This window comes from Myotis daubentonii, chromosome 20 (assembly GCF_963259705.1).
Source record: "Myotis daubentonii chromosome 20, mMyoDau2.1, whole genome shotgun sequence".
NCBI lineage: Eukaryota > Metazoa > Chordata > Mammalia > Chiroptera > Vespertilionidae > Myotis > Myotis daubentonii.
The window spans coordinates 15984290-15994455 of NC_081859.1; the positions used below are offsets into that span (position 1 = coordinate 15984290).

The 10166-nt window shown below is 50.3% G+C and overlaps 1 gene segment (V, D, J or C); it reads right to left on the bottom strand.

Moving 5' to 3' along the window:
* Positions 1 to 177, bottom strand: part of LOC132222417 (immunoglobulin heavy constant mu-like) — a 47220-nt gene extending 47043 nt beyond the window's left edge. The window contains 1 exon segment of the C gene segment in view: positions 133 to 177. Within this exon segment, the coding sequence occupies positions 133 to 162 (30 nt within the window).
* Positions 178 to 10166: the final 9989 nt, after the last annotated feature.

Below are 10166 nucleotides of genomic sequence, written 5' to 3' on the forward strand. Positions count from 1 at the left end.
TTGGGGCTACATTCTGGAGTTTAGTGAGTCCTGAGTTTAGTCAGTCCAATAGTTCTGAGTGCCCCCCTGCAGCCCAGCCCTGCTGCCTCCCTCAGGGAGGTTGTGTCTGGGCTCACATTGACTTCCCATCACTGTCTCTCTTGCACAGTAATACACGGCCATGTCCTCGGCTGTCAGGCTGTTCATTTGCAGATACATTGTGTTCTTGGCATTGTCCCTGGAGATGGTGAATTGGCCCTTTACAGAATAGGCATAGTATGTGCTACCACCATAATCAGTAATGAGTGAGACCCACTCCCGCCCCTTCCCTGGAGCCTGGCCGACCCAGCCCATCCAGTAGCTACTGAAGGTGAATCCAGAGGCTGCACAAGAGAGTCTCAGAGACCCCCCAGGTGGCATCAGGCCTCCCCTAGACTCCACCAGCTGCACCTCACACTGGACTCCTGCAAACACAGAGACACTAGGTGGACTTAGAATCACATGGAAGCAACAACAGGCACAGGCACAAGTCTCAGTGCTCCCCACTCCTGAGAATGATCTTGAAGAATGATCAGGAGGAAAGGGCAGCTTGGCACCATGTCCATGGTGGAGCCGCTGGGGTCCTGTCTCAGGCATGTGGCTTCTGGGTGTCTCCCCAGCATGTGGGGCAGGGCCCTCTTTTAGGAGCAAGAGGGGAGCCCCATTTGCATGGAGTCTGGATATAAGGGTGCAGCTGGGACCCTGGGCTGCATGTCTGACCTTGTCATCCTCAGGGCGACCCCAGATGAGAAAGGACTCAAGGATGCTGGTCACAGGGGTTCCTGTCTGACCCACCTTTCCTCCCTCCTTTCCCGAGATCCGGTCACCCTGACCCTATTCCTTTGGGGGCAGCCTCCAGGATTGAGAGTCCTCCAATCTTGGGGTGTTGATGAGGACCCAGGGGTGCATGGGTGGGACTTCTTCTCCCTCTCCTTCACCCGCTGTGAGCTATGTTGCCTTTCGGGATTTGGGAATAAGACCTTGCACTGTATGATGCTTTCATTTTGAGACTGGAAGATTCTCTTCGTTGTTTTCCCCATTCAGATCTTCTACAAAACTCGAGGGTGTACATGTGACTCAGCAGGAGAGGCCGGGTGGATGCTGTGGCCACAGCCTCAGTGTGTAAACTGCTGTCCCTGTCACAGCTTGTAACTGCCTTCCCAAAACCACAGATTTCACTTAACTTCCCTGCTCTTCGTGTGCAAAGGTCCTGTTTTCCCAGCCTCCCAAACTGGAACACGTTCCGTCTTTACAAATGGAACCCTGGTTGGTGTTGTCCAGTGGTTTACACATTGGCCCGGGCATCTCATGGTCTCACATTCAATTTCCGGTCAAGGTTGCTGGTTCACTCCTGGCCCCGGTCAGGGTCATTGAGGAAACAACCAATGCATGTGCCTCTCTCACATCAATGTTTCTCCCCCCACCCACCCCGATCCCTGCTCCTCTCTTCCATTCTCTTTCTGAAAAGTAATGGGAAAAGTATGTTTGGGTGAGAATAAAAAAATAATAAAAGGAACATGTTGACTTTTGGAAGAAAAACCCTGGGTAGAAATTGAGGCACCAAGTCATCCTTGGGGGCAGGTGAGCACCTCCCTTCTCGGTGTCAGAGGGGCCACCTGTAGGTCAGTTCTCAGCTCTTCTTCTGGGGGCAGCCCCGTCCCACTGACTCTCCCTCTGCCTCATGCAGCACAGAGCCCAGCCAGCTCACCAGGACTCGCTGGGGGTGAGGCCCCCACTCCTCCCACTTGCTTTGCCCCAAGAGGAGACCATGCCCACCCAGCTCTGAGCGAGGTCACCTACCCCAAATCGAGCTGGCCCAGGGCCGGTTCCAGAGGGAAACCACAGCCCTGGTGTGGAGAGGGGAGACCGGCCCTGTGGACACATTATGAGCCCACTGCACACCTGCGTTAAGCAAGGCTCATCCATGAACTGCATCAGCCGCCCACACCGTGCTGATGGATGAGGTGTGCAGGGCGGCTGCCTCATCCCAAAACCCTGCTCTCTGCTCAGCATCAGACCCAGCTCGCACCTCCCCAGGCTGCTGGTTCAGAGATGCTGGGTCCTGGTTTAAAAGAAACGCAGAGATGAGGGGTTTTCTGGGCTGAGAGGAGGAGGGGGTGGGAGTCAGTGTGCAATGGGGGCTGGGCTTCGCCAGGCTGCAATCAAAATGCTGTGGAAGTGGGCACAGGAGGTGATGGCCGCTCAGCACAGCAAAAGTGCCACATGCCACAGACTGTGCACTTTGTGGAAGAAACAAGGTAGACACGTGCCCAGGGACTGACAGTCACCGTTCAGGGTGATCTGGTCAGAATTCCCAAATGGGCCGTTATGGGGGGAGTCAGCCCCAGGCCTTACCTTTTTGGTAAAAGGCTTCTCTTTGCCTCAAGCAGGCCCTGCCCATAGTTCTTGAGCATGGAGGTCAACGCTCCTTTCAAACAAGCCCTAACCGCCCTCAGGAGAGCGCTCTTGGTAAGTGCCTGCAATCCAACCCCCGCCTGCCCCCTCCCACCTCCATGCAGCCTTCCCTCCTCCTCCTCAATCCCAAACGTGTCAGAGAAGCTGGGAGAGCAGCTGTGACCCTGGCATTGTCAGGGGCATCCGAGATCCTGCTTCCTTGCCACTGTCCTAGGTTTGGCTCGGATCAACTCTTAAAAACTCTCCACATGTTTGGACATGCGTATGTCAACTACGTCAACGTGGTTCATGTATGTTGTGGGTTTTATGCCATTTCACCCACCCAGGGGAACCTGGAAACGTGTCACAGGGGAGATGGGCACAGCTGGAGAGGCCTCGTTCCTAAGGAAGGGAACCTGACGTCCATGACAACCAACAACAAACTTGTTTTCCCTCCAACACACGGGAACTCTTTAGACCTCATCCTGGCGAGGTCGCAGGTTTTTAATAATTGTGTGCACTTCCCTCTCCACATGGGGCAGAAGCAGGTATGAACGTATGTCATAAATGAAGAAAAGACGACATATTGATGTAAGAAATGTCCAAACATGGAGAGAATGTTTTACAAGCTTTTATTGGAGCCAAACTGTCAACTGTTCAGGAGCAAGACCTCAAATGCACAGAGAACAACCATTTGTAGCTGCATTTGTGCATTTGAAGTTAAGGCAGGAAGGTGAGGAAGGTGACATGGAGATGGGAGAGAGGGAGGCGGGGACTGGGTGACAGGACAGTTACCAGGAGGTGCTCTCCTGAGGGTGGTCATGCTGATGTCACAGGTGAGTCAACCCAGATGCACAGGAGCAATGGACAGGGTTGCTCAAGGGACAGATGAGCCTTTTAGGAAAGAACTCATAGGCCTGGGGCGGGCCCACCCCCAGGGCTGCCCAGGTAGGAATGTGTGATCAGAGCCCCTGGGAGGTTCCTTTCAGTCCCTGGATTATGTCAGAATAAAGATAGAGCCCCTTTTATGATCATTAATACAATCCCTAAACCTAGACATAGGAGAGGGCTTTCTGTGATCTCTGTTGCTTGGAGCAAAAGTATTTTAAGACAGAGTCGGAAATGTTATCTTTGCTTAACTCTGCACCTGTTCCTGGTCCTGGGCCTCTGCTGGTCCTCAGCGCCTCCTGGTGTTCTCGACGCTCCCTGCAGCCCAGCCCTGCTGTCTCCCTCAGGGAGGTTTGTGTCTGGGCTCACACTGACTTCCCCTCACTGTGTCTTGCACAGTAATACACAGCTGTGTCCTCGCTGGTCAAGGACCGCAGCTGCAGGGAGACTGGTTCTAGGACGTGTCTGGGTCGATGACTAACCGACTTTGGAGAGATGACACGTACTGTCTGTACCACTTGGACCTGCAGTAGATCCTTCCCAGCCACTGGAGCCCTTTCCCTGGGGGCTGCCTGACCCAGTTCCAAGTGGCAGTGTTGCTGGAGACACTGTCTCCAGAGATGGCTCAGGTGAGGGACAGGGTCTGCGAGGGCTGCACCACCGTGGATCCCGACTCCTGCAGCTGCACCTGGGGCAGGACACCTGGGACAGAAGGAAGCAACAAGGTTAATCAGTCCACGTCTCTGTGAACACGGATGTGAACCCCCAGGTTCACTGACCCCAGGGGAGCCCCAGCACGGGAAGGAAGATGAGGAAGAAGACAGCCATGTCCCTGGGTCATCCAGACTCAGCCGGCTCAGTGGCCCCGGTGGAGGCTGTATTTACACAGGAAGCCACGCTTGTCATTTGCCTGAGCATCGCTCTCTGATATAAGGCCCCAGGTGCACACAGCCTGCTGAGGCACAGATCCCAGTTCTGCAGCCAGTTTTCTCCAGAGCCGGGTCCTTGGGCAGGTGGGACCCAAGGCAGGGGCCACAGACAAGGGTGCTCATACACGGGCCTGTGGGTGTGGCCACGTGGACCTTACACCAATTCCAGAACCTGTTCACCCACATTAATTGATTGGACTTCATTCATTCATTCATTCATTCATTCATTCATTCATTCCACCAGCACTGAGGGCCATTGACACACCAGCATCCCTCTCGGTAACAAGGACAAATCAGTGAAGTGACAGAGGCCCTGCCCCCGTGATCTAGGCTCAAACGCCAGGTGCTTGTGGGTCAGACACACACCATGTGGCCCCCAGAGCCCGGCAGCTGGGGATCCTGGGAGCAGAGGGCACAGGTGAGTGTCCTCAGACCTGGGCACCCACAGGGGAACGACATAGGCTGGGCTTGCGCTTTGCCTCCTGATGAGGTGCCTCACGCTGGGCACAGGGAGTGTGGCCTGAAGACCTGCCCTCAGGGTTCCCAGGGCCCAGGGGCAGCTTTGGGAACTGGATGGGGATCCTGGTGGGCGGGGGGCCAGGATGTGACCCACAGGGGCTACTGCAGCGCCTCCTGGCTTCTCTTCAAGGTGCAGGGGCTCACAGAGAGGAGGCACCTTTTCTATTCAGAGATGACGTGATTATTCACATGGGAAATCCTAAAGAATCTGGAAAACAGACCCGGACACGAGTTGATATATAAGCACCAACCAGTGGGAAAATGCATCTGGAGAGAAAAACAACCACCACCACCCGCTGCGAGGCATAAACACAGAGAGAAAGCACCTAAGGATCAACCTAAGGCCTGACGCCCAGGCTCTGCCCACGGAAAGTGATAACACGTGGTCAGGAGCCCTGACGCGGGTGTGACCCAGAGAAACCTACGCGCTTTTTCAGAAAAAGGTTTCACACCATATCCACACCCACCTTGTGAGGCCACCATCATTCTATATTCAAAAACTGAGCTGGGTCTGAGCTCCATCATCATTCCTAGTGGAACACGCACACGGTCCTCCCTGGGCTTGGTACTAAGACAGGGTTTCCTCTTACGATTTCTTACTTTTTTTTAAAAAAAATAAGATTCTTTATTTATGTATTTAGTTTTCTTCATCCTCATCCAGGGATATTTTCCCACTAATTTTTAGACAAAGTGGAAGGGAGCGGGCGAGGCAGAGAGTTATTGGGACACATTGAGTAGTTGCCTCCTGCAGGCACGGATCCAGGTTGCCACTGAGGCCCGTGCCCTTGATAGGAATTGAACCAGGGCTCATGCTCTATGCACTGAGCCCCAAGGGCTAGGGGCTGTCCTGCCATGTCTAGTTAACACTGTGAGGCCCCAGCACAGTATGCAGGCAGCCAGGGTCCTGCCAGGTGGACCAACAGACCTGGGGGTTGTCTGTGTTCCTGGGATGAGGGGAACTAGGAGGGAGAGGCCCCCAGAAGGGCAGCCCCAGGTGCCAGGGTTCAGAGGTGCACGGGGAGATGGGCTGGAACCTCTCTTCAGAGACTTAATGAGGAAGAACCACCCAGACCCCCTCTCCTGCAGGCTGATGCTGGGCCTCGCTGTGGGGGACCCACCTGAAGCCAGGTGGTCAGGCACCATGAGGGCTGAGGGAAACACAAACCTACATTAGGGAAAAGTCCGTTTTCCCAGGTGCCAGGATAGAGCACCTTCAACATGCATGTAAGTTTCAATGTCAGTTTGAAAGCTCACTGAGCCCTCCCCAGCTTTACACCCCAGTGTGTTTTCTGGGGACCTTGGAACCACCTCTGAAGTGTGACCACTAGGGGGCACCCTCTCACCGCTTCTGTGGGAGGAAGAGGACAGCCAGACTTCAGGGGGCTCCAGGCTCCCAGGGGCAAACCTACTTCCTGTCCTAAAGAGGCTGGGAGGTCTCATGTTCCCTGGGATCAGGTCAATGAGCAAACACACGAGGCCCCTCCAGTCACCAGGGGATTTAGGGTGAACTCTGGGTGACAAGTGGTGCTGCCAAGTTCCTCCTGAGGCTGCACCTCTGTGAAAGCTGTGTTTCTGTGGATGGTTTCCCACAAGAACTCAGTTCTGTCCCCTTTTCTGCTGCTTTGACAACCCCATAGGGGCAACACCACTGCAGTTATGATAAGTCTCCAAATAGATCATTTTTGTGTATTGAGCCTTGATTTTGAAGTTGATTCCTTTGATTTTTCTTCATAGATAACTATGTCACGCATCAGTAGGGACAATTGGTATCTCCATTCACATTTGGATGTCTCTATGCATCTTTCTTGTCTTATTTCATTTGTTAAACGTCAAGTACAATGTTGAGTAGAAGTGGTAAGAGTGGACTTTCTTGACTTTGTCCCCATCTGTGGTGGAATCATTTCCCTTCCCACAATCAAGTATGATTTTAGCTACAGGAGTCACATGACCAGATTGAGGAAGTGCCCTTTATCCAACGTTCCCTAAGCGAGTTTATCGTGAATGAATGCTGTGCTTTGTCTCACACTTTTCTGTATCAATTTTTATGACCATGTGAATTTACTTCTTTACACAGTTGACCTGTTGGATTGCATTGGTTGATTAAAAAATATTGAATTAGCTTTGAGTTGTTGGGATAATTCCTACTTTGTCATGATGTAGTATGGTTTTCTTATATTGCTGGTATGATTGGCTAATATTCTGTTGAGGAGTTTTTTTTTCAGTTGATCAGCGTGGTTGGGTTCTCTTGCCTGGTTCTATTGCCAGGTTCTGTAGGTTCTCCAGCCAGGTTCTGTCCAAGATCTTTTGCCATGTTCTCTTGCTAGGTTCTGTCTCTAGGTTGTGTGTCCTGTTGTCTTGTTACATCTGTATTTATACCAGTTGACTCCAATCCTATCAATCTCTATTCCAAAGGTTAGGGCATTTTTATCTCCATTCCAGAGAGTAAAGATTATGTAGCTTAAGCGTGATTGTTTGTAGTTAAAGTGATTAACTACCCACCTGGCACTTAGTTAAGGGGTTTTATTCCCTCCCTAACTTCAGGGGAAAATCCCTACCTGGGGAAACAACCTTTCTTGGAGAGGTGACCTTGGTTAAAACACATAGCACCAAGAAGGTTAGCAAACATATTAAGAACAGTATGCCATATACACCAGGTCCCTTGAAACATATGCTGTGCAGATGTTTCTTTCCTGTAGTGACTGTGTCAAGCAGCAAGGATGGACCGGCTTCCGGCAAATTCCCCCTTTTTTATTTTTTAAATGATAGCACATGTAAATCAGCGGCCACCTCTCGGATTGGGTTGTTTAAGACTCGGAGGAAGACTGACAAGCAATGATAGTGAGCATAACTTTAAACATAGTGGATGGAGTGCACAAGGAGCCTTGTTCTTGTAGAAGGTTGCTGGCCTCTTCAGTCAAGGGATTTCAGCTGTCCTCAAGTAGGGGGTTTGGTTGTCCTTGTTGATCTGGCTACGGGAGGCATCATTGGTGATAGGCTTCCCGAAGTGTCAGCGAGTTGAAGGGCTGCATCAAAGGGTCCATCAGGGCCGTGCTTAATGGTGGTGTCGGTGTCCGGGGAGGAGTCAGCTGTGCCCTCTGGGTCGGCCAATATGGATAATACCCAGGAGGAGGAGGAGGAGGCGGAGACGGAGGGTGGGGTGACATAAGGTCGGATTAGACGGTCTGGAATCCACACAAGTAAGTCTGCATCCTGTGGAAATATGCAAGCATCTCCTCTCCCCCAGGTTAAAAGTACATCAGGTCCCTTCCAGGCTCCTGTAAGTAAGTCTTTCCATTTGATGAAATAAGTGAGTTTCTGCTCAATGAAATTTTCTTTTGCTGATTTACTCAGAGTCCTCGGACTTGGCTGAGAGAGTAGCTTCCACTTCTTGCTTTTCTACCATCTGTTGGGCCTCAGTTCTTAACTTCTTCAGCTGACCCCATGTTGGCATCTCAGTCCCTTGCATAGCCTTTCTTTTCTTCTTTTCCTGCTTTTTCTGTCATCGGGGCAACTCTAAGTCTTTGGAACGATGGGACAAGGAGCTTCTCTGGGTCCATTGTGGTGACGCACGTAATGCATTTACTCAATCCAAAGCAGGCATTAAAAAGAAAAACCCCAAATGCTCTCTTGTATCCATTTTAAGAGTACGATTGGTGCTTTCTGCTATTACCTGAGTCCTGATCTATCATCCCAGGGAGAGCTTGCCAATCCTGCACTTTCCCGGGGTGGAAAGACTGCAGTGGGGTTAAGGATAAGGCTCCTTGGGCCTACCTTCTCCCATGCCTTTACATTTACCTTTCCTTCCTCAGAAAAGCATGGACATACTTCTTGTATAAAACGTTCTGTCTGACTGGTAGTAACCTTAATTCCTCTGCTAGCAAGCATATGTGTTAAAAGATCAATACAGAGTCTTTTTTCTTTAGACTCAGTATGGCACATCTTCTTAATGTAAAGATCAATACAGAGACTTCTTTCTTTGGACTCAGTATGGCACATCTTCTCAATCTAAGTTCTGTACTATCCACCTTCTTACCCTACTTATCCTCTATAGGGGGGTCTGCAGCACCCTGGTGGAGTACTATCTGTCCCGAGTGTGGGGGTTCTCAATGGGGGGGGCTTACCTAGGGGAATCCTGTTCCAGGGGTTCCCAAAGGTGTGGACAGAGTCAGCGAAGACTATCCACCCTTTTCCTACGGTGGAGTCCTATCCGTCCCGAGTGCGGGGTGCTTACCTAGGGGTCTCTGTTCGGGCGCCAGATGCTGGGGTCCAACCCCAGCAGGTCCAGGGGTCCCCAAAGGTGTGGACGGAGTCAGCGAAGAAGGAATGACACAGAGGCAGCGTTCAGTTGATCAGCATGGTTGGGTTCTCTTGCCTGGTTCTATTGCCAGGTTCTGTAGGTTCTCCAGCCAGGTTCTGTAGCCAGGTTCTGTCCAAGATCTTTTGCCATGTTCTCTCACTAGATTCTGTCTCTAGGTTGTGTGTTGTTGAGGATTTTTAATAAATATGTTAACAAGAGATTTGGGTCAGTAGTTTACTATTTGTACTGAGTACACGAAGAATGCCAGTCTCATAAGAATGCATTGGGGAACGTGTTTATATCTCCTAATTAATTTCTGATATTGGTCATTTGTCTCTTGCCAATCTTGTTAGCATTTGATTAGTTTTATTGATCTTTCCAAATATTCAGCAGTTGGCACCATTCATTTTTCTCTATTATTTTTCTGTTCTTATTTCAATAATCTCTTCTCATCTTTATATTTCCTCCCTTCTGCTTGATTTTAGGTGTTTTTGATCTTCCTTTTCTAATTTCTTAAAAAAAATATTTGCTGTTGAGAATATTACTAATGTTCACCCCTTTGCCCCACATATCACCCCTCCACCCATTCCAGCCACACCCCAGGGCTTCATCAACCCCTATCTGTGTCCATAGGTAATGCATATGCATATGAGTTCTTTGGTTCATCTCTTTCCACCCTCCCCTTCCTCTTCCCTCTGAGGTTTGTCAGTCTGTTCCATGTTTCCATGCCTCAGGTTCTATTGTATTCATCAGTTTATTTTGGTCCTTAGATACTTTGTTCATTTATTTTGGTTCTTAGATTCAATTGTTGATAGATATGTATGTATTGCTATTATTTTGTTCATATTTTTTATTTTTTATTGATTTCACAGAGGAAGGGGGAGAGAGAGAGAGAGAGAGAGAGAGAGAGAGAGAGAGAGAGAGAAACATCAATGATAACGAAGAATCACTGATCAGCCACATTCTGCATGTCCCCCAACAGGGATCGAGCCAGCAACTCGGACATGTGCCCCTGATCAGAAACAAACCTGAAACCCTTCAGTCAGCAGCCCTATGGTCTATACACTGAGCGAAACCGGCTAAGGCTTTGTTCTTTTCTTCTTCTTCTTCTTCTTCTTCTT